At 34.0% G+C, this 25,614-nt stretch overlaps 1 protein-coding gene across 5 annotated transcripts in view; it reads right to left on the reverse strand.

Annotated features, from left to right (window-relative positions):
• Nucleotides 1-25,614, reverse strand: part of KCNT2 (potassium sodium-activated channel subfamily T member 2) — a 344,600-nt gene that overhangs the window by 238,970 nt on the left and 80,016 nt on the right. For all 5 annotated transcript variants that reach the window (XM_045982454.1, XM_045982456.1, XM_045982455.1 and 2 more), the window contains exons 2-3: nucleotides 13,315-13,394; nucleotides 11,022-11,121 (exon numbers count right to left, since the gene is read on the reverse strand). In XM_045982454.1, the coding sequence (XP_045838410.1) occupies nucleotides 11,022-11,121; nucleotides 13,315-13,394 (180 nt within the window). The remainder of the gene's footprint in view (nucleotides 1-11,021; nucleotides 11,122-13,314; nucleotides 13,395-25,614) is intronic.

Here is a 25,614-nt window from a genome sequence, read left to right on the forward strand (position 1 = left end):
GAGATCATGACCTGAGCCGAAGGCAGCGGCTTAACCCACTGAGCCACCCAGGCGCCCCTTCAAATAAATAAAATTTTTAAAAATATATATAAATAAAAGATATTGTCAAAATTTATTGCTCTTTTAATAACTATTACCCTAAAGAAAAAAATAATCTTTAAAATGTTAATGTCACCTGAACACATTTGTTGCTCTATTAGGCACTGATTTTCAATGGAAGTCCAAATACTATACAATATAAGTACATTCATGTGCTTCTTACCTTGTCTCTATTACTTGATGTTAAAAACTAACAATCACTTCCACAATTTTTAAAGAGCAAGGGGATACACTCATTCTGACACACAGTGAAGAACTGTAAGCACCAGCAGGCAATGAGTCAACGCTGATGGTTCATCTCTCAGTGAAATTCATAAGCAACATGCCAGAGGTGTGTTTCCTTTGCTAATGCCTTTAAATCATTTACTACAAACTGTGTACATCAGAGTTTGTCATTTGGGCAATTTCATACATTAACAATATTTTTCTCATATCCTCAGTCTGTCCATACCTGCAACATTTTTCTATCAGTTTTGACTGTAAAAGGGGCTTAAAAATAAAGCAAAGCAGTACAAAATATCCACAGCTTTATTATGTCAGAAGCTCTAATTAAATAAATCTTTTTGCTGAATTAGCCTCATTATTTTAAAATAGAGCCTGTGCCCATAAAGGTCACTTCTGTTTTTCATTAACCAATACTGCATTGACAATGGGAACTGAACAGAACATTGTATTCAAAATGGAGCCATAAGTTATGTTATTATGCTTTTTAATTGCAGTAATCTGGTTTTTCAAATGTATATCCTCTATAATTATGGCTAAATATTCTCAGTAATACGACACAGAAGTTAATTGTAGGAAACTTTGTTCCTCTTAATGTTTTTCAAATAATATAATTTTACTCTGCCATCATCCCCCAATGCCCTTTCACCCTTGGAGAAATTCTATCATGTCTAATTTATGATTTTCAGTTCTCTCTAATGTACATTTTATTTATAAATCACCAAGTTTTAATAATTATTCTGGTGTGTGTTTAGAGAGAAGTGTAGCATGAACCATTTTTAATAATACAGGGACAGAAAAATGTAATAAATGTAATATGTGCTGGCATCTCTAGCCAGTGGCCTTCAATCATCCTGATTGTGCAACACTTGCAATAAAACTGCTGAACACAATTTCATTAATTCAACAACATTCACTGACCCACCAAGTCCTACACTAAGTATGAGAGCTACAGAGGCAAACAGAACATGGTCTTTGCCCTCCATAAGTATGTAGAGAGAGCAGAGAGGTAAATAGTAAAATCAAGAGCAGTAAGTTAAGTGTTGGGACAGAAGTATGTGGGGGAGGCTAAGACAATCCAGAGGCCATTCTTAACCCAGAAATTAGGCTACAATCATGACATTAGCTAAGAATTTCAGGTAAGGTATTATCCAAGAAATTATTACCCTGAAGGTCCAGAAATCCTGAGGCAAGTTAAGGAGGTGGGTAGTGAGGAACAAGAATGGAAAACAGAGATCAAAAAGACAGAGTAAAATATTCCAAGGCCCAGAGAAAATGGAGAGTAGAATATGTATAAGTGGCTTCAGGTAGGTCAGAATGGCTGGATGGCAGTTTGGGGAGGTGAAGTAAGCAGAGGTCAGATGATAAAGGACCTTCATTTACTCATTCACTCACTCATTTATTAATACTGAGCGTCGAATTTGTGCCAAGTTCTGAGGATTCAAACAACCTGTGCCCTCATGGGCTGACCAATGCAATCCCCATGGAATACACAGGAAAAGAAACAAACAAGTAAAGTACGTACAATATACAAAAGACATAAAAGCAATGGAGAAAAGTTAAAAGGGAAAGAAAAAAGTATTCGAAGGAGTCTTGTGAGGAGAATACAATTTTAAACAGGATATTTAGGTAAAGCTTCACTGAAAATACAATTCTGAGTAAGATCTGAGGAAGTGTGCCTTATGTTAGCTGATGGAAGAGAATTCCAGACAGAGGGAACAGCAGGTATGAAGGCCCTGAGCCAGGATTGTGGCTGGTATATTCCAGAAGCAGAGAAGAGGCCAATGTGGCTGGAGCAAGATGGGTGGGAGGAGAAGAGGAGGAGGTGAAGATACCGAGAAACAGGAGTTCTCACAGGCCAATAAGCGCTACAGCATTCAGAGCACAGACGTGTAAAGATCTGACTTAGATATTAAAGAAACACTGGCTGCTATATTAAGAATAAACCAAAGGGGAGCAAAGGCAGAATTAGCAGGACTCATTAGGAGGGCTACTGCAATACCCAGGTGACAGAAGGTGGCTTGTGCCAGGATGGCAGCATTGAGAAGTGGTTGTATGCTGGATATATCTTGGAAGTAGAAATGACAGAATTTTCTAAGGGGTTTGCATATGCTGCAGAGTGTGAGACCAAAAGAGAAGTTAAGAATAACTCTAAAGCATTTGGCCTGAGCAACTGTTAGGTTGGAATTTGGTTCAGCAGAAATGTGGAAAGCTGAGAGTAGAACAGGGTTGGGGGAAGGACAGAGTTGTCACATGTTGAGATGTGACAGAGCAGAGAAGAAGTGGAGTGGAGCATAGCAAGTTTGAAATGCCTGTTAAACACCCAAGTAGAGAGGATGAATATTGCAGTTCGAATGGGGGAGTGGGAAGGTTCTGACTTCCTGTGGTCAAGGACTCAACCAAGGATGAAAGGCATAAAAAGATTAGAGCTGGGGCACCTGGCTAGCTTTGGTGAAGAAGCAGACTCTTAGTTCTGGCTCAGGTCATGATCTCGGGGTCCTGAAATCCCCACATCTGGCTCTATGCTCAGCAAAGAGTCTGCTGGAGATTCTCTCTCTCCTTTTCCTTTTGCCCCTCCAGCTGCTTGTGCTGTCTCTTGCCCTCTCTCTCAATAAATACATAAGTAAATCTTTCTTTTTTTAAGATTTTATTTATTTATTTGAGAGAGAGGGCATCAGAGAGAACATAAGAGGGGAAAAGGACAGAGGGAGAAGCAGACTCCCCACATAGCTGGGAGCCCGATGCAGGACTCAATCCTAGGACTCTGGGATCATGACCTGAGCCGAAAGGAGTGGCTTAACCAACTGAGCCACCCAGGTGCCCCTACGTAAGTAAATCTTGAAGAAAAAAAAAAAAAAAAAAAAGATTACTGCTGAAGACCTCAAAGCAAAGGGCAAATATGAAAACATTTCTGCTTCTCTGTATGTAAGGCAGGAATATAAGATTAAGTGTATACTGAAGGAAATAACATAAATAAAATAACTAGTCCAATGCCAGAAAATAGCAAGAACTCCAAAATATGCAACCTTTCACATGTTGAAAATTCCCTGAGGGTAGTGAACGTTCCTTTTCTTAGTTATATTTTGACTCATAGCAATATAAATATATAACAAGTATTCAATAAACATAGAGCCAAATAGCCAAAATTATATTTCATTAAATGAATTAAAATTTTATAAAGAATTATCAGATAAATAATTACACAATAAAATTTCAGTTGTTAATCTTTAACCCTTTAATAAATAGAATAATTTTCATTGTCTAAATAAGCTGAGGAGTAACCAACTCATTTAAATGCATATTATCCATCACCATCCATTTTACTTTGATCTTTTTTATTTCTTAATTTTCTTAGGGCAAACCTCCACATGCAAAAATAACTACAAAAGTTAACCATCAAACGTCTTCTGCTTTGAAAAATTTTTTAAATTTAGTAGGCTGGACTGGAACCCAAGGTGGTGATGGGTTAAAAATTATGACACAGCTATTTCCCTTACCTATTGCTTCCACCAAAGGATAGAACCTAAGATGGGAAGCCTATAAATGAACAGAAATGCAATTTAATAAAAGCAACATGATAAGGAATGTAAAAATAAGTTAAAATAAGGCAACAAATCATTTAACTCAAATAAGATAAAGAGCTACCCAAGCTGTATCTGAGACTTAAGATAGACATGCATCCCAATAAATGCTGGAATGTTTCAAAAGTCATAACCAGATTTTTGTTGTTGTTGGTTTGTTTTGGCCTTTGTTTTTTGGTTATTTTTAGATTTCACATATCAATTTTTAACTTATTTCACTTAGCATAATGCCCTCAAGGAATCTCTTAAAAAAAAAAAATAAAGTAATATTCCAGTACAACTAGAAATACTTATAAAGCTGGTATACATGAGTATACTGGGTGCCTGGGTGGCTCAGTCAGTTAAGCGTCTGCCTTCAGCTCGGGTTGTGACCCCAGGATCCTGAGATCGAGCCCTATGTCAGGCCCCCTGCTCAGTGGGGAACCTGCTTCTCCCTCTCCAGCTCTGCCCTGGCTTGTTTTCCCTCTCTCGCTCTCTCTTCTCTGTCATTAAAAAAAAAAAAAAAAAAAAAGGAGTATACTTTTTGAGAGTATATGTAAATCAAGAAAAGAAAGGTATGTGGGTTTTTATAGAGATTAACCCCATACTAAAAAACTACTTAGAGTGCTCTTGTTAGCAATAAAAATCTTATGGGTTGGTGTCCAGTATTAACATTGGATAAATAGATAATAAAAGAAGAGATGCTTATTTTTTAAAAAGAGTGTTATTTTTCTTTCCTTTTATTTTTCTGAGTTTATATCTTTAAATAATCTCTATTTCCAGCATGAGGCTCAAACTCATGACCCCAAGATCAATAGTTACATACTCTTCTGACTTAGCCAGCCAGATACCACAAGAAGATATGTTTTAAAAAAACTTATAAGGGGGCGCCTGGGTGGTTCAGTGGGTTAAAGCCTCTGCCTTTCGCTCAGGTCATGATCCCAGGGTCCTGTGATCGAGCCCCGCATCAGGCTCTCTGCTTGGCAGGGAGCCTGCTTCCTCCTCTCTCTCTCTGCCTGCCTCTCTCCCTACTTGTGATCTCTATCTGTCAAATAAATAAATAAAATCTTTAAAAAAAAAAAACTTATAAAGATTATGTTCATTTATTAATTGAAAGCCAGATCAATTTAATTGTGAAAAACCCCTGAAACATCCTAAAGAAAATGAATTCCATAAACCACATTTTAATTTGCATTAAAATTATAATGCAAAGGGAAGGAGTTAAGATGGTGGAGAAGTAGGAGGACCCTGGCCTTTCCTCTTCCCTCAAACACAGCTGTATTAAAGTCAGATCACTTGGAACACCCAGGAAATCCATCTGAGGACTGGGAGAAGCTGGCCCCAGTTAGAGGGGATACAAATGGTCACAGTTGGAGGGAGACAGATTACCAGGTGCATGGAAGTGAATTGGGTAAGAGAAAAACTGCAGTGCCATGGAAGGGAGGGAACCCTTTCTACAGAGAGAGAAAAAGGAGACAAAGAAAGAGACTGAGAGTGCAACATTGAGTTCACACAAGATGAACACTTCTCTGGAACATGGACTGGGAGCGGGCGTTCTGAGTGTCACAGGGTTTTTGCATACAGTATGTGGAGCTCAAACTCAGGTTGTGGAAGTGCATGACTTTTGCTAGAGTAGAGCTGTGGAGTGCAATCCTGGGGAGAAGGAGGGCACTAGCCCCGGAGAGCACAATATTGTGTAGGGATTTCCTGGGTCATCTAGTTATGACATCTAGTTAAAGGCCCAAACATTCCCCCACTGCAAACAAGGAAGAACTCTGCAGAGGACTGACCAGTGGGAAAGAGCAGACAAACTGCAATAGCAGAGTGCACATGCATACGCCAGAAACACTTTCTGAAGTGCCAGACCCTGGACAGTATATGACCCCTTTTTAATGTAGAATTGATCTCAGGTGCAGAAAAAAAACTAGCTTTCAAAACACACAAAAGACAGAAACTTAGCCAAAATGACAAGACAGAAGAATTCTCCCCAAAATAAAGGTCAAGAAGAAGTCACAGCCAGAGACTTAGTCAAAACATATATATACAATATATCTGAACAAGAATTTAGAACAACAGTCATAAACTACTAGATGGACTTGAAAAAAACATAGAAGATACCAGAGAAACCCTTGCTGCAGAGATAATAGATCTAAAAAATTGTAAGGCTGAAATTAAAAATATGCTGTAACTGAAATGCAGAACTTACTAGCTATAGTCACAATGAGAATGGAAGGAGCTGTGGAGAGAATACAGAAGATAAAACTACAGAAAATAATAAATCTGAAAAGAAGAAGGGAAGAAAACTATTAGCTCATGAAGGTGACTTAAGGAACTCAGAGATTCATTAAGTGAAATTATATCTGTATCATAGGAGCCCCAGAAGAAAAAGAGAGGGGAAAGGGGGCAGAAGATTTACTTAAACAAATTATACCTGAGAATTTCCTTAATCTGGGGAAGGAAACAGGTATTCAGGTCCAAGATGCACAGAGCACTCTCCTCAAAATCAACAAAAACAGGTCAACACCACAACATATCATTGTGAAACTTGCAAAATACAAAGATAAAGAGAAAATTCTGAAAGCAGCTAAGAATAAAAGGTCCTTACCCTACAAGGGAAGACACATAAGGTTAGCAACAGACCTGTCCACTGAAACTTGACAGGCCAGAAAGTGGCAGGAAATATTTAACAAGCTAAATGAGAAAAATATGTGGCCAAGAATATTTTGTCCATCATGACTGTCATTCAGAATAGAAGGAGAGGTAAAGAGTTCCCAAGACAAGCAAAAAACTAAAGGAGTTCATGAACACTAAACCAGCTCTGAAAGTAATATTAAAGCAGGCCCTTTGAATGGGAAAGAGAGTCCAAAAATAACAAAGAATAGAAAGGAATAGAGTCTGTATACAGGAACACTGACATTACAGGTAATACAATGGCATTAAATTCAAATCTCTCAATAATTACTCTGAATGTAAATGGACTAAAGCTCTAATTAAAAGGCATACTGTATCAGCATGAATTAAAAAAAATCAATATGCTGCTTAAAAGAGACTCATTTTAGACCCAAAGACACTTCCAGATTGAAAGTGAGGGGTTAGAGAACCATTTATAATACCAATGGACATCAAAAAAAAGCTTCAGTATCCATACTTATATATCAGAAAAACTAAATTTTAAACCAAAGACTGTAATAAGAGATGAAGAGGGGCACAATATCATATAAATGGGGTCTATCCAATAAGATCTAACAACTGTAAATATTTATGCTCCCAATTTGGGAGAAGCCAAATAAATAAGTCAATTAATAACAAACTTAAAGAAACTCATTAATAATAACCATATGATAATAATAGGGGACTTTAACACCTCACTCTCAGCAATGGAGAGATCATCTAAGCAGAACATCAACAACAAAAAAAATGATACACTGGACCAGATGGACTTAACAGGTATATTTAGAGTTTTCATCCTAAAGCAGCAGAATACACATTCTTTTTGAGTGCACATGTAATATTCTGCAGAACAGATGACATAATATATTAGGTTACAAATCAGGCCTTAAACACTACAAAAAGATTGAGATCATATCATGCATATTTTCAAACCACATTCCTATGAAACTTAAAGTCACCTGTAAGAAAAAATTTGGAAAGACCACAAATATATGGAGATGAAAGAATATCCTACTAAAGAATCAATGTGTCAACCAGGAAATTAAAGAAAATTTTAAAAAATACATAGAAGCAAATGAAAATGAAAATATCACAGTTCAAAACCTTTGGGACGCAGCAAATGCAGTCCTAAGAGGTAAGAATATAACAATACAGGCCTTCTTCAAGAAGAAGTAAAAGTCTCAAATATAAAATCTAAAGCTCCTTACATCTAAAAGACTTGGGAAAACAGCAGCAAATAAAGTCTAAATTCAGCAGAAGAGAAATAATAAAGATTAATGATACAGAAATAAAAAAAAAAAAAACAGTAGAACACATCAACAGAAACCAGGAGCTGGTTCTTTAAAAGAATTAACAAAATTAAGAAACCCCAAAGCAGACTTAACAAAAAGAAAAGAGAAAAGACTCAAATAAATAAAATCATGAATGAAAAGGGGGGATCACAACCAACACCTCAGAAATACAAACAATTAGAATATTAGGAACAATCATACACCAACAAATTAGACAACTGGAAGAAATGGATAAATTCTTATAAACATATAACTACCAAAACTGAGTCTGAAAGAAAGAGAAAATCTGAACAAACCATAACCAGCAAAGAAATTGAACCAGTAATCAAAAATCTCCCCAAAAACAAGAGTCCAGGACCAGATTGCTTCCCAGGGGAATTCTACCAAACATTTAAAGACTTAATACCTATTCTTCTGTTTCAAAATTGTTCCAAAAAATAGAACTGCAAGGAAAACTTCTAAACTGATTCTATGAGCACAGCATTACCTTGATTCCAAAACCAGACAAAGACCCCACTAAAAAGGATAATCACAGAACAATATCTTTAATGAACATGGAGGCAAAAATTCTCAACACAATACTAGCTAATTGAATCCAATAGCACATTAAAAGGATTATTCACTACAACCAGGTGGAATTTATTCCAGGGCTGCAAGGGTGGTTCAATATCTGCAAATCAATCAAGGTGCTACATCACATTAATAAAAGAAAGTATAAGAACCAGATGATTCTCTCAATAGATGTAGAAAAAGCATTTGATAAAATATAGCATCATTTCTGGATAAAAATCCTCAAGAAAGTAAGGATAGAGGGAACATACCTTAAAATCATAAAGGCCATATATGAAAGATGCACAGCTAACATCATCCTCAATGGGGGATAATGGAGAACTTTTCCTGTAAGGTCAGGAACACAACAAGGATGTCCACTCTCACCCACTGTTCTTCAACATAGTACTGGAAGTCCTAGACTCAGCAATCACACAACAAAAAGAAATAAAAGGCATCCAAATCGACAAGGAAGAAGTCAAACTTTCACTTGTCGCAGACAACATGATACTTTATGTAGAAAACCCGAAAGACTCCACTAAAAAATTTCTAGACTAATACAGGAATTTGGCAGTATTGTAGGATATAAAATCAATACAGAAGTCTGTTGCATTTCTATATACCAATAATGAAGCATCAGAAAGAGAAATCAAGGAATGGATCTCATTTACAATTGCACCAAAAACAATAAGATATCTAGGAATAAACCTAACCAAAGAGGTAAATGATCTGAACTCTAAAACTATAGAACACTGATGAAACAAACTGAGGAAGGAACAAAGAAATGGAAAAACATTCCATGCTCATGGATTGGAGGAACAAATATTGTTAAAATGTCTATGCTACCCAAAGCAATCTACACATTCACCAATTCCTATCAAAATAAGGCCAGCATTTTTCACAGACTAGAACAAACAATTCTAAATTTTGTAAAGGACCCCAAAAAAGATCCCAAACAGCCAAAGGAATCTTGAAAAAGAGAAGCAAGTCTAAAGGGATCACAATTCTGGACTTCACGCTGTATTAGAAAGCAATAGTCATCAAGACTGTGTGGTACTAGCACAAAAACTGACACATAGATTGATGGAACAGAACAGAGAACCCAGAAATGGACCCTCAACTCTATGGTCAACTAATCTTTAACAAAGCAGGAAAGCATGTCCAATGGAAAAAAGACAGTCTCTTCAACAAATGGTGTTGGGAAAATTGGTCAGCCACATGCAGAGAAATGAAACTGACCACTTTCTTAGACCATACACAAAAATAAATTCAAAATGGATGAAAGACCTAAATGTGAGAAAGGAAACCATCAAAATCCTAGAAGAGAACACAGGCAGCAAGTTCTTTGACCTCAGCCACAACATCTTCAAAGGCAAGGGAAACAATAGCAAAAATGAACTATTGGGATTTCATCAAGATAAAAATCTTCTGCACAGCAAAATAAATAATCAACAAAACTGAATGGAAGAAGATATTTGTAAATGAGATATCAGATAAAGGGCTAGTTTCCAAAATCTATAAAGAACTCATCAAACCCAACACCAAAAAAATTAAAAATCCAGTCAAGAAATGGGCAGAAGACATGAACAGACATTTCTCCAAAGAAGACATACAAATGACTAACAGACACATGAAAAAATGCTCAACATCACTCAGCATCATGGAAATACAAATCAAAACCACAATGAGATGACAAATTGCACTACTAGGTATTTATCCAAAGGATACAAAATAATGATTTAAAAGGGCCCATGCACCCCAATGATTATAGCAGCACTATCCACAATAGCCAAAATACAGAAAGAGCCCAAATGTCCATAGACTGATGAATGGATAAATTAGAAGTGATACACACACACAATGGAATATTACACAGTTATCAAAAATAATGAAATCTTGCCATATGCAATGACATGGATGGAGCTAGAGCATATTATGTTGAATAAAATAAGTCAGTCAGATAAAGACTCATAAGTGGAATTTAAGAAACAAAACAGATAAACATAGGTGAAGGGAAGGAAAAATAAAATAAGATTAAAAAGAGAGAGAGAGAGAGAGAGGGGCACCTTGGTAGCTTAGCCCTTTAAGTGTCTGAGTCTTGGTTTTGGCTCAGGTTATAATCTCAGGATCATGAGATCAAGCTCTAAGACACTCTCTGCTCAGCATGGAGTCTGTTTGAGATTCCCTCTCTACCTCCCTACACCCCTCCCCTCACTCTCTAAATAAATAAATAAGTGTATATAAAATATACACTGTGTATATTAAAATGTGTATTTAAAATATACAATATATAAAATATTTAAAGTGTATTTAAAATATATATATATATTTTAAAGAGAGGAAAGCAAACCAAAAAAGACTCTTAACTATAGAGAAAAAACTGAGGGTTGCTGGAGGGGAGGTGGTTTGAGGATGGTGGGAGACGGGCATTAAGGAGGGCACTTGTAATGAGCACTGGACATTGTATCAAGTGATGTATCACTAAATTACTCCTCTGAAACTAACTACACTATATGTTAACTAACTTTAATTTAAATAAAATCATGAAATAAAAAAAAATAAATTAAATTATAACACAATTCAAAGTAATCAAAAGAATATTGTTAAAATTCAGACAAAGACACCTTACCATTCATTTCCTTGTGAAGGGTTTTCTAGTAGCACTCGGATTATGTATAATAAGCAGCTTAATAATTTGAGAGAAAAATTGAATAGACGAATTCTTAGACCTTTAAACAAACAACAAAAATTTGTTTTTATTTGAACTTAGTCCATGATGGTCCAAAAAAATGTCAAAAATAACAACTTTAAATACAGAACTTAAATTGTATTCAGAAACTACAATATCATAATTGTCTAAACTCTTAAAATTTTAGGTAGCTGAATTTTAATTAATTAAATACTGAAAAAAAATTGACATTCACAGATTGTATGCACTGAAAATGGCACTGAATATTATACCCAAGGAAAAAATCTAAGTTTGAGCATTCAGAAGTCACAAAAATCATTTCCAATCAAGATTGGCCAAATATGCTTAGAAGTATAAGCAATTTTTATTTCCGTGAATTTTGGAATAAATTTTACCTAGCTAGAAAATCTAGCCACTTACAAATTCATCAGATAACTTATAAATCTTTTACTTTCAGAACACCTTGTGGAGTTGATTACAGAGAAATTATAATCATGTATATAATTATATATATGCATATATACATACATATATACACACACACACGCTCAATTAGTAATTATGTAATTGAAGAAGAGTCATAATAGCATTTGCTGGAAAATACATGCGTACATACACACTTTTTAGTTTGACCACTTGAAACTTACTTTTGACTTTAAGTTGAATACGAATGAAATCTTAGATATTTAGGGGTTATTAAGACTGCTATGTATGTATCTATAAAACTGTATAGGTCACAGTTATGCAGCCTATAGTACTTGATGGTGAAGACCAATTAACATTAGGCAAAATATTCCTAAAGTCTGATTAATAGAAGCATTACCTTTCCTGTAATTATCAGGTGGTATCTGATTCATGCATTATGAATAAAATTTTGAGAAAGGTCTTCTTATAATTATTACTTAATAAAATCTGGAAATGAAATGTCACCTTTTTACTCTGCTATATATGAGTGTACTTGAGGTAACATTTCTTAACAGCAAAATATTAATGCTTATTAATTGTGTAATTTTTCCTAGGTTTCCCTATTAAAATGCTAGGTACATTTTATGGGTTAGCTTCTTTATAAAATCTTTTAAACTGTTAATGAAATTGCCCTGGTTTTATAGAACTGGCCTTTTCAAATGACTATTTCATTAAAGTTGGCTGCTGGTGAAGTATTCAAATAATGCATCTATCTTTTCTGGCCTGTAAAGATAGCATTGTCAGTATTAAAATCAAGGACACTTATTCAGATGATGTGGCCCCTTTAGGTAATACTTACTGGTCAGACTTCCTTGGAAATTCTAAACAATCAGGTTGGAAAGGCATAAGATATTATTAGCCTTAACTCCGCAGGTAATATGCCATTAAGGATCTCTAACCAGTGTGCCTTACATACTGAAACTGTCCCTATACTATATTTGGATAATTCCCACAACTCAGGCTTTTCTCTTTGAACCCTATAGAGACACAACTCAATCTAGACCACCCCAAGAAGATTCCAGATCAAAATTCAAAAAGAACAAAGTCTACAACAATCTAATATAGACCTCTCCTTTTATTTGTTGACATTTTAAACAATAATCAAATGAAAAACTGCATACTGACTCATTATATATGGCTTCTAAAAAATGTGTGGTATTACAGGGAAGTGACAAGTATCACTGACACATCAGCCTTGAATGGTCTTAGGTCAGTGACTATGCCAATTTCATGTCTTCTTTAAGTTGAAATGTTTCCCAAATTTATCTGGTGAGAAGAATCAGTGGTGTGAAACTATGAGCTGAGGCTATGCTTCCTGATTCAAAATCTCCAAAGAAGGTTGCTAATAATCTGTACATTTCAGAAAGCCCTAGTTATTTCTTCTTATCATGCATGATTGGGAAACATTACACTCTTCCTCAAAAAATCAATTATTCCTGTTTGTAAGAGCCTAATCAGTATCCTTTAAAATAAGGGTACCCCGACTTAAGTTCTTTTCCTCAATGTCTCAACTAATCCGGATGGTCCTCTCACAAGTCTGCTTATTGATGTGGGATTTGGAGAATTACAGGTATTCAAAAATCCTACCAACACCACGTGTAGCATCTATAGCTTTCTAAACTTTTACAGCCTGGTAGACAAGATTATCAAATTCATTCTACATAAAAGATGTTTTGCAAAAGGATTGCACAGCTGAATTTTTTAAGCAATTTTTTTTTAGGCAAATATGTACAAACATATAGACAGGACAATAAAATAAATGACTTACTTGATCTCTGGTTTTTGATAAAAAATAACTTTAGCCTCTCTTTAAATGTGTTTTCATTCATATAGAATTCAACTTGTACCCTGCAAGCAAAAGATAAAAGTATAATTAATATAAAGATAAATACATAAAATAATATTATTTAATGCATTTAATACTTTGCGTGAATCCCCACTACAGAAAATGAAAATTGAGTAAAAATGCTGAATTTTTTGGAGAGAAAGAGTTACTTTCTAATTCTAAACATAGAATAAGTTCAAATACCATATATAATTAATTCTATTATCTGTATTAGCAGATGTAATGCCTGGTATAGATAATTCAAAACAGTAATAATATATGTCTTTGGAATAATTTTGAAACAGTGTTTTCCCAAGTTTTTTCTCTGTCACTGGAATCAATTGGGTGTCTGGAGAATCCAGTTTGAACACCATCACCTGATGCACTGCATCAGAATCTTAAGGGACTGGGCCTGAAACTCTATTTTTTTTTTTTAAAGATTTTATTTATTTATTTGACAGACAGAGATCACAAGTAGGCAGAGAGGCAGGCAGAGAGAGAGAGGAGGAAGCAGGCTGTCCGCAGAGCAGAGAGCCCGATGCGGGGCTCCATCCCAGGACCCTGGGATCATGACCTGAGCCGAAGGCAGGCGCTTTAACCCACTGAGCCACCCAGGCGCCCCCTGAAACTCTATTTTTAAAAAGCCTTTCCCTCCATCGTGACCCTATTTGGGATACCTCATCACGGGACATTTTACCTCTTTATTTATTTATTTAGGCTCATAATAAAATATACATGGATCAACAAAGGAGTAGTAATGAATGATAAGTAGAATGTTAAAGTCAACATAGATAGGTTATAAACCAGACAAAACAATTAAGGAGCTGATTTTATATATTTAATCTTCAATACAATAATACCAACAGTGTAAAAAACAGCAGCATGCTAATAAATACATTTGCTTTCTCCCTAAATTCCAACTTCTCTCACATGCTGACTAATTGTTTTCAAAATACTAATTGAAAAGAAATATTATGTTCATGATGATTGTTAATAATTATCATTTGAAATTATATTTTTTATTTGAAATTTTCTTAATTAGTCTCAAGTACACTTATTTTAAGTTATGATTCCAAAATAGCTAAGAAAGCACTTTAATATTTACACAAACAACAGACTAAATTTTATTTTTCCTAATATCACAAAATTTTGATAACGTGATCTATATAAACTAGAAACTTTATTTTGTAACTGGTATTTTATAACTCTTAATCCCCTTCACCTATTTTGCACTTCCCAACTCCTATCCCCTCTGGCAACCACCATTTTATTATCCATATCTCTGAGTTTTATTCTTATTTTGTTCGTTCATTTATTTTGTTTTTTTTTTAGATTATGAATATAAGTGGAATTCTAGTTTTAAAATAAGTCAAGGGGATATGTATAGCAAGATGAATATAATTAATAATATTGTATTGCAAATTTGAAAGTTGATAGGAAAGTAAATCTTAGAAGTTTTCATTACAAGAAAAGAAATTCTAGTTTAATCTAGTAAGTCGGTATGGTGATAAGTGGAAACTAGATTGATTTTGGTGATCATTTCACAGCGTATATAAATGTCAAAACATTATGCTTACACCTGAATGCTTGCAATGTATACAAATGTCAAATCATTATGCTTACACCTGAAACTAATATAATGTTGTACGTCAATAATACTTCAATTAAAAATTGCAATATCCTCCAGCAAAACACTTGCATATGCAAGTACATAAACTTACACACTACAAAAGTGCATGCACACACATGCGTGTATCTTAGGAATATCCAGGAGTATCAGGAATCCATCATTGAATCTGTTTCCCTTATTTTTTGGAATAAAAAGGCAGTTCATTTTAAATAAAGTAACTACAACATTGATGTCAAGCTAAATTATTTCAAATCTGCTATGGCTAGAAAAGTAAATTTGAAAGGACATATGGTTATTATGCAAATAATTCAGCAAAGGACCATGCAAGTTTTCTCCAGAGTTATCAAATTTATAAGACTACGAGTCCATTCTTCCAATACTATCTGAAGTTCAGTATTGGGTGTGAAACAGAGATGTAACTAAAATTAGGTCATTTAAAGCCTTATGCAAAATAATGAAGGATCTGGAAAGCATCTCATATAAGGACAAATTTAAAGAACTGTAAATGTTTAGCCTAAATATGAAGAGTTATCAGTAACAGAATAGCTGTCTTAAATATTGAAGTGAACATCATTATTAAAATGAATTGACTCATAATATGATGCTCAATTATATAGGATTAATCAGAAAGAAATAGAAGAATTAGGAATGAGATTACCCAATTTGTAAATGGCCATCATTGTGAAGTGAAGAGCTCTCTAATACATACAAATGTACGAAAGACTGGATAACAGTTTGAAATACGGTAACTGATTTTTATTTCATTATTTTCCTGAGGTAAAGCCAATTTTGCATGAGATAAATTCTCTCATTAAATACTTCCAGATTCCCTCCTCATTATAATATCATGCGAAGTGAAACTATTAATTAATGTAGTGATATCTGAGTTAATATGATCACCAAGGAGCATAAGACATTAAAGCATAAGTTTATACAAACTTTTTTTTAACACTAAGGCTAACATACAAACAAAGCAAAACAATTTTGGATCCATTTCTTTTCTTGGGTACAGAAAAATGACCTTTAAGTTAACTACTCATAATATTGAACAGAGCTTTCTTTTATTTTTGTAATAACAACCTTTCCCAGAATCAAAGCCAGTTAGTGTTAGTATATTCTTGGAGGACCTTCTTAGCACCATACAGTTCTCTAAAACTCAGGGGCTTAGTACAGAGTTTAGTGTTTATCCTTCCTAATTTTTTTCATGATTTTATCTTAAATATCCACTTCATATTTCCTTTTCCAGAGTTAAATGTGCTTTCCCTTTTTTCCTTCTCTCCTTTCCTTTCCTTCCCCTTCCTTCCTTCAATCCTCCCTTCCTTCCTTCCTTCCGAACTCTCTCCTCCCAACTAACTTTATCTGAATTTATCTCCATGCAAATAGGTCAACTTAATGCATTCTTTGTAGATCTTCCCCAGAACCTCACAGTTTTAGTCACATTTACCTCAATGTAATAGTGGAATTCTAATTGTATTTTTAAAAAAATGGAATTACAATTAGTAGGTGGAATCTTGTCCTTTTGTCCTAAAAATATTAGCTTTATATTGGTCAACAAGATTTTATTTGATTTGCATAGACCCTACATATTCTTTGTGACATTTATTTCTGGGTACTGTACAAATTTGGTTGCAATTTTTGAAGTGTTTTGTTATAACTTTCAACTTTCGGTTTTAGTATTGTAAATGGCTACCATATTGAATTCCTTCATATGCAATAATACAATTTTTTCAGATTTATTGCTTGCGTTTTCAGGACAATCATGTCATCTAAAAATCAATATTTTTTACATTTGTTATTATGTTGACTAGCACTTATTGAAGAAAAAATATCAACTGTGGTATGTATTCTTAGAAGGCCTCTTATGCTTTAGCAATAATTATGTCATTGACCCTGGAATTACAATAAACATTTATATCTTACTAAAAGATATATTGACATATCTTTTATAAAGATATAAAAAAGATATAAAAAGATATTGAAAAAGATAAAAAGAGATATAAAAGATAAATTGATTGCTATCAAAAGCCTTTCTTGATTCTATCAAATTGATGGTAACTTTTGGGGATGTTTTTGACAGTGATTTGGTGAATTGTTCTAATAGTTTTTCTATCTTGCAATTATTTTTTTCAATTCTTGACTAGTTTTGGTAGCATGAATTATTCAGGTAATTTACTCGTGGATTCATTTTCATATATTTTTAGAAGTTTTTCCTCCTTAGTCATAACTAACTGGTACATTGATGTGCTATCATCTTTAGATTATTCTGATATCTTCAAATATGAATTGAAAAATATACAAATTGAAAACCTCTCCAGATTTTTCTATAAATTATAACAATTTGATTACTACAAATGGTTACTTTGTGTAACCATTGTCAATTTGCCTTAATATTAACTTGAATTTGTTACTTTTTTTTTCTTTTCTTTTCCTTCTGTTGCTCTGTTTATTTGAATTTAGTATAAAAATCATGCACGATCTTGTTAAAAGCCAATTTCCTTGTCTCACTCTTAAAATTCTTTACTAATTCTGAGATGCGCCTCATCATTTTAACCACAAAAAAAATAATTCTGAACCAGATTATCCACACATTTTTCTTTCAGAAAAACTATTTCACTTTTTTCAAGTGCTAACAATATCCTGGGCTCTGTAGGATATCAAACCTTTGCATATATTCTCTTTGGAACTTGTAATATGTACAAGGAAGATTCTTCCTCTATTTCTATTTGGTGCTCTCCCTTCCTACCTCCCTCTAAGACTGTCCTATTGGTCACGGAGTCCATGCATGAGTGTTTATGATTATACTCAACTCTAACAAGGCAATACCTGCCTGGATGTTCTGGTCTCAGCAGATAGGTTCAGGGGACACATGTTAGTCTCTCTGTATATTGTTGGTGAGTGATTTTCTTTGGAAAATCTACATCTGGATGTCAAGTTAATGTACACAGCTCCATTGTAATTCCATGTCTAAGAACGTTTCCCTTGGCATCGTTTTTGTGCTTTTAAATTGGTGCATCTTTCTAACTCTATGTTGGATGCTCTGACTCCAAAGAATAAGGAAAAAAAGCAGTCTCTCTGCATATTACTAGCAAGTTTCTCTCACTCTGTTTCCACCACTACTAAAACTTAAAATGGGGCTGATATTTATGAGAATTACACCTTTTCAAATATACATTACTATAAATGTACTCTTATTTTTTCTAAAGTCATTGCTATGTACCAAATTATGTCCCCTAAAAAGGTATGTTCAAGTCATAACTCCAGTATCTCATGTGACCTTATTTGGCAATGAGTCATTGCAGACATAGTTAAATTAAGATTAGGTCATACTAGTACAGGATGGGTCTGTAACCCAGTACCACTTGTCTCTTGATTAAAGGAAAATCTGGACACTGACAAAGAAGAAAGATGGCCATAATGAAGACAGAGACAAAGACTAGAGTTTTATGGCCACAGTCCCAGGAACACTAGGGCTAATAGAGGCTGAAAAGGCGAGTGAGGATTCTCCTCTAGAGCCTTAGGAGAAAGGATAGCACTACCAACAACTTGATTTCAAACTTCTATAATTAATCCAGAGCTTGGAATTAATAAACCTCTGTTGTTTTTAGGCACCTAGTTTCTGGTTCTTTGTTATGGCAATCCTTCAAAACTAATACACTAATATCCCATGATGATGACAATAGCATTTCACAGTTAGATGAAGTAAGTTTTTAGAATTAAGCTCCAGGAGAGCCAGAACTGTATTTTGTTTTGTTCATGATTATATCCTTAGCATGTCACATGTTACTTGAAACCTATTAGGCATTAACTGTGAGTGACTGAAAGCCTGAACAAAGGGGTAGGGTAGTCCCTAGTTCTTTCTTTGGTACAAACTTTAGGACTCAGTGGATAACTCATGTGAAGATGAAATGCATCTTCTTTCCTTCCTTACATTATAACTATTTGAGGATGCAAAGCCTGGGTTTGTAGTGAGGTCAATCCTTAGAAGGTCCTTTTTATTCCAATTTGATCTACTTTACGATTAATGATAATTCCCTGCAGATTTTTAATTTTTTTCAATTTTATTATCTTAGATTTATTTGATTATTTGCTCTATCTCCCCACGATTTGAAAAATATTTAGGAAAAATACACTACATTATTTAATTTTTCCAATGTTGCTATGACTTGGGAAAGGCAAACATCAACTTTACTTTATAAAAAAACAGACTTTAATTCAAATAATTTTAGTGAGTTGCCTAAATGCATAGCTAGTACCGGGACACAACTGGGATGTTGTTCTTTCCAATACTTCTTGCCTCCTGCTTCCTCATCAACTGATTCTTCATTACTAGGAGATTTCTAGGTCATTTGTAAAATATTACAAAAAAGTATTGCAAACACCAGACCCACAGAGAGATAAAGACAAGTGTTTGTTTAGTTCTGCTGTTGGATTATTTACTCTAAAACAGGTTCCTATCTATTTACAAATATTCACTCCTAACTTCTAATAACTAAATTATTTCCAGAGCAGCCATTCAAATGGAGCCTTGTGAAAAAAACTAAATGAATAAGGCTATAATCATTTTTTTTTTAATCTTGAAAAATTAGTTTCGCCAATCCATGCTCAAGTGCTTCCAAGGGGTTTCTACCCGGCTTCCAATCTTTACTACATGCACAAATCTAAGTCCATTTTAAATACTATGACATCCCTCCTCCTACTTCCCAGCTTCTTTTTGCCCATCCAATCTTCTTCATAACTACTCAAGCCTAACTTTTTCACCTCCTTTAGTTAGTAACATGTTATGAGGAGGCAGAGATTAATTCTGATGACTTTCAATAGCATTCTCTTATTTTTAAATAAGTAAAAATCTTTAAAAAAGTCAGTTGCTTGAAGATCATGTCCATTTCATGTCCATTTCTTTTCTCTCACCTCAACTCTACTTCTTCCCATTGTACACACACACACACACACACACACAGAGAAGACCGCATGATAAAATGCATATGAGCATGTGTACACATACACACATAAACATATATACATGCATGCAAACACATGCATATACATTCTGGAGGTATAAAGCTGTTATCCCCAGAAAGGCTTATAAATCTACATTATATGACTATAGGCAGCACAGCCCCACCACAAACGTAACAGCCTCCCAATCAAAACTCACAACAACTACAACCTGCAAATCCTCTTCTCTTTTTCTCTACACTTTTTAGGAGGATACAAAACACCAGGTACTCTCTAATTCAGACTGGAATAGTGCACCCAGTCATTTTAAAACCTTGAAGGAAAACATAACAGGGCTCACACATCCCGGGATTGCTGGGAATGGCATGGTTAAATATCAAAGCCCAGTTTGGGGAGAAAGAAGTGTGTGTCTTTAAAGAGGAACTAACTGAGTCTCAAACAGTCAGGTCATGTTCAACAGATGCTAGTTCTTAGAATGAATCCAGAAATTACATGAAGACACTCAGGTACAATGAAAGAAGCACGTTTTAATTTTATATAATTATTTGCACCAATGTCATAAGACTTTAAATGAACACACCAAGCAGCCTCTTTCATTTTGTACTCATAGGGAGAATTCACTTTTCAATAATGGACACAGCTCACTAAGACATACATATTTCTTTAAGATATTTTAGTACTTAGTACTCTTTTTTGTTTTAAGATTTTATTTATTTATTTGACAGACAGAGATCACAAGTAGGCAGAGAGGCAGGCAGAGAGAGAGAGGGGGAAGCAGGCTCCCCACTGAGAAGAGATTCCAATGCGGGGCTTGAATCCAGGACCCTGGGATCATGATCTGAGCCGAAGGCAGAGGCTTTAACCCACTGAGCTACCCAGGTGCCCCAGTACTTAGTACTCTTAATTCAAGTAAAAATAACATATATAACTTGGAATAGGTAAACTCTATTGGGCTGAATATATTTAAGGACAAAATGACACAATTTGGAGGGAGAAGGGAGAACAGTCACAAATAGAATCTCACTCCAAAAATTGTGACATTAAAACTAGGGTTTTCTATGAAACTGACATTTTCCCCACATTAGTTTCTTTCTTTGTTTATTTCATATGCAGTATATAGGAACTAAGAGGGATAACAGCATGGACTTTGGAATCAGATTATATGTGCTAGATTATAAAATTTGCTAACTTTTATTTCCTTTTATTCAGTTATTACTTCTATTAACAAGGCTGTTTAATGAAAATTAAAGAAGATACCTTATATATGAGCATACAAAGCTGACAACTCATAACTTTTTCCTGGTGTGTTGGTAATAATGAAAAAAGTTCCTAGAATAAACATTTATAATTGGAGTAACAATAACTATGGATTACTTATGTCAGTTCGATATAGTTGAGTCTCCAAAAAATATTTACTTGAGAAAAATAAGGGTATAAGGCAATAAATAAGTTCACTGTTTGTTTCAGAAAATTCCTACAGATCAGTTTATTGGAGCCTACAGTCTGTTCACCTGGGCAAATGCATCACTTATCTACAAAGCCTACTCACTAACACTTGCATTGTCTTTGAACTCATTATTCCTTAAGGCTTCGAAATCCTCACTTTGCTGTGTCCACCAATTCCAAATGATTTATCATGACAATTGACCATGGCAAATCCTTTCTTTTTTTTTTTTTAAGATTTTATTTATTTATTTGACAGAGATCACAAGTAGGCAGAGAGGCAGAAAGAGAGAGAAAGGGCGAAGCCGGCTCCTCACTGAGCAGAGAGCCCAACTCGGGGTTTGATGGGATCATGACCTGAGCTGAAGGCAGAGGCTTTAACCCACCGAGCCACCCAGGTGCCCCTTGCAAATCCTTTCTTACCTTGAAAGATCTCCTTTCCACCACTTGAGCCCTCATTCAAAAAAACAAATAAATACTTCACTTCTCACATCATCTTCTGAAACACTGCTTATGCTTACCCACTAACTTCAAAGAGTTTCAATAAATTTAGTTTGGCTTCACTAATAAATATCTGGTAGCAGATCAATTTAAACAACAGTATAAAGGGAGTTATACTACACCTGCTACTCTAGAACTTATTTATGTTTCCTTAAACATAGAAGATGCAGGCCTAGATCATAATTTTTAGTTACTACATGGTAATTCTTCTGTATATTCCTCTATATTAACAATATACTATTTTTTCACAAATCCCTTACATATCTAAATGGATCTTCAGGTTTTGTTTACTATAAAAAATCATCTATATTATCTAATAAATATAAATAAGTAAAAATACATTTTCAACATTGTTCACTAAATAACATGAAAGCTAGATATGAAATTATTTTTAAAATATATGTATAGGACAAAGAATATAGCAATAATCTTGTTATCATCACACCATTTTAATAGTCAAATAAAGTTCTCCCATGGAGCTTTCCCAATACATTTTTCCCAGACTGTCTAAGGCAGATAATGAATGACAAAGTCAAATATGTAAATACTATACTAGAAAAAAACAACTGTCAGTTTTGTCAGAAAAATTATCCAGAATTTAGAAATAAGAAATAGAGATTACTAGATGTTCTTTCAGTGAAATGCTGCTTCAACTTTCTATTTTCTGTGCAATTTCACAACTGTGAAGGAGCAGACATGAGTGCAAAGAACTCTGTGTAATAGATAAGCAAAGGACTGCCACCCACTAAAAAAGGTAACTCAAAAGGTTAAAGTTGATGGCTCTGTAGGGTTTTCAGGAGAGGGATACTAACTTAGCAATTTAATTCTAACATTGCCTAGTAATACATAGCTTCTTAGATGTACTGTGGACCAGTTTTAAAGTATTACTGTTTTGCTCATTAATTAATAAGTTGAGGATAATTTTTGACATGTTTTCATTTTATATTTGTCTAAGGCACATATTTTTCAAACTTTTGAAAATTATGCACTAATATCTTCTCTTCAAATTAATAAGAATATCTTTTGTCAGTATAATTTAAGTTGGTGAAATCACCTTGGACAACAATTTGGTATTTATATTATAAAATAATCCACAGATTCTACAAAATCCCAATCAAATCAAATAGGGAATTTTGTGGAGCTTGATAAACTGATTCTATAGAGGTAAAAGATCAAACTAACAAGAAGAATAAAGAGCAAATATTTGCCCTACCTGATATCAAGACTCATTATCATGCTACTGCAATTAAGACTTTATAAAAGTGGCACAGAGAAAGGCAAACTGATTAGTGAAATAAAACAGTTAAGAAATTGACTCATGTATATATTAGAATATTAATATATAACAAATGTAGTATGATGGATCAATAGAGAAAACAAAGAATTCAATAAATGTTTTTTAAATGGTTATCCAAAAAGGCAAAAAAAAAAAAAAAAAAGAATTACATTGCACCTCTATCTCATACCATATGGGTTAAATTATGTCCAGACAGGTTAAGGAAGCTTTTGAATTCCTATGAAAAAATTATAGTGAATACTTCATTGACCTTTGAATAGTCAGAGTCCTTAAGATACTAAAAGTAATAATATCATATTATAAAATATGTATAAAATATTTGTCTGGAAAAGCAAGAGTATAAATCGATAATAACTTCCCTGATGGGTTCAGAACATTCATTTGGTTCAATTTAGAAAGTTTAAATTTTAATTTTAAAGAGAATAAAAAGCAAATTCTCAATTAGGAAAAGATACTTAGATACAAAACCAAAAAAGGTTAAAAATCAAGACTATATGAAGAATTCTTAACAAATCAATGATTAAGAAAATAAAAAACATGTAGCCAGAAACTATGAAATGTCATTTTATAGAAAAGGAACTCTATTGGCTAATAAACTTAGGAAGAAATTTCCAACCTCATCAGTACTCAAGAAAATGCAAATAAGACTACAGTGACATAATATTTTATCTGTTACTGGAAAAATCAAGAATGACACATAATAATGCCAAATGTTGAAGAGAACATGTATCAAAGGATTGCTTAATTTGGTGAAGTGGAAGTTGGTGAGATCACTTTGGTAAACAATTTGTCATTATCTAAAAAAATTGAATATTCATACATTGACAGTTCAGCCATTCCACTCCTAGATAAATGTCATAGAGAAATTTACACACATGTACTCAGATGCATGTGGAGGAATGGTGAAAAAAAGCACTATTTGTGAGAGCACAGAGAAAAACCAGAAGTAATTCAAACATCCACTTAAGGGAAATGGGTAAATTGTAGCATACTTATGCAATGAAAGATTGCAGTAAAAGTTAATGAACTATGGCTATTTCAACAATATGAACGGATCTTAGTAACAGAATGCTGAATGAAAGATGCAAGTCTAAAAAGACTACAATATGTGCAGAATGGTAGGCACTTTAAATTCAAAAATATCTAAAACCAAGCAATAACTTGTTTAGGGATACACATACATCTGTTAAACTATATTTTTTAAGAGCAGGAAAATGATTAACCCAAAGGATACAAAAATACTGATTCAAAGGGGCACATGCAACCTGATGTTTATAACAGCATTATCAACACAGCCAAATGATGGAAAGAGCCCAGATGACCATCAACTGATGATGGATAAAGAAGATGTATAGAAGAATAAAAGATAGATATAGATAGACACATAGATGATAAATAGATAGATGAAAGAATATCCATTTTGGATCCATATGTCCATTTCCATACACATAATATGAAATACATAAATACACACACACACACACACACACACACACACACACACACACAGGAATATGACTCACCCATCAAAAAGAATGAAATTTTGCCATTTGCAATGATGTAGATGGAGCTAGAGTGTATTATGCTAATAAAATAAGGCAATCAGAGAAAGACAAATACCACATGATTTCACTCATGTGGAATTTAAGAAACAAAACAGATGATCATAGGGGAAGGGGTTTAACCAAGAGAGGAAAATTATATGAATCAAATTTACCTTTTCTGCTATTTATTTTCAGATAAACAACATAATGATTTGATATCTGTAGGTACTGTGAAATAATCATCACAATAAGGCTAGATAGCATCCATTATCATACATATTTATGAATTTTTTTGTGAGGAGAACTTTTAAGATCTACACTCCTTACAACTTTCAAACATGCTGTATATTAATATGTAGATAAGCTATAATAAATATGCTACACAGTATTATTAAGTATAGTCACCATAGCGCATATTACATCCTCATGACTTATTTTATAGCTAGACATTTGTAATTTTGATCACCTTTATCACAAATTCACTTTTTATTTCTTAAATTTTTTTCCTGTTTATATAGTATGCAAACATTATAAAATATACTACCAAATCTGAGAGACATTTTAGGAATTTTTTTAATAAAATTTATTTACACATGCAAAAAATGCTTACTAATTTGTTTCAACTACTTTAGTGAATAAATATTATTCTCTAAGACTGCATCATGTTGAGTACCATATAATTGGATATGGTAGACATGGAAATGTGACACCCCTCCATCAATAATTGCTGATAATTTCCAGCTCTCAGTTGCTTCAGGGTATGTCTCAGGCTCAATGAGACACTCTAGCTGGGTCACACTCTTCTCAAGGGAGCCCACAACCCAAACTCCCTATTGGGATCTGCCTCTAGAGAATTTAGCCAGGGACATTGA

This window comes from Meles meles, chromosome 17 (genome assembly GCF_922984935.1).
Source record: "Meles meles chromosome 17, mMelMel3.1 paternal haplotype, whole genome shotgun sequence".
In the NCBI taxonomy this organism is placed as follows: domain Eukaryota; kingdom Metazoa; phylum Chordata; class Mammalia; order Carnivora; family Mustelidae; genus Meles; species Meles meles.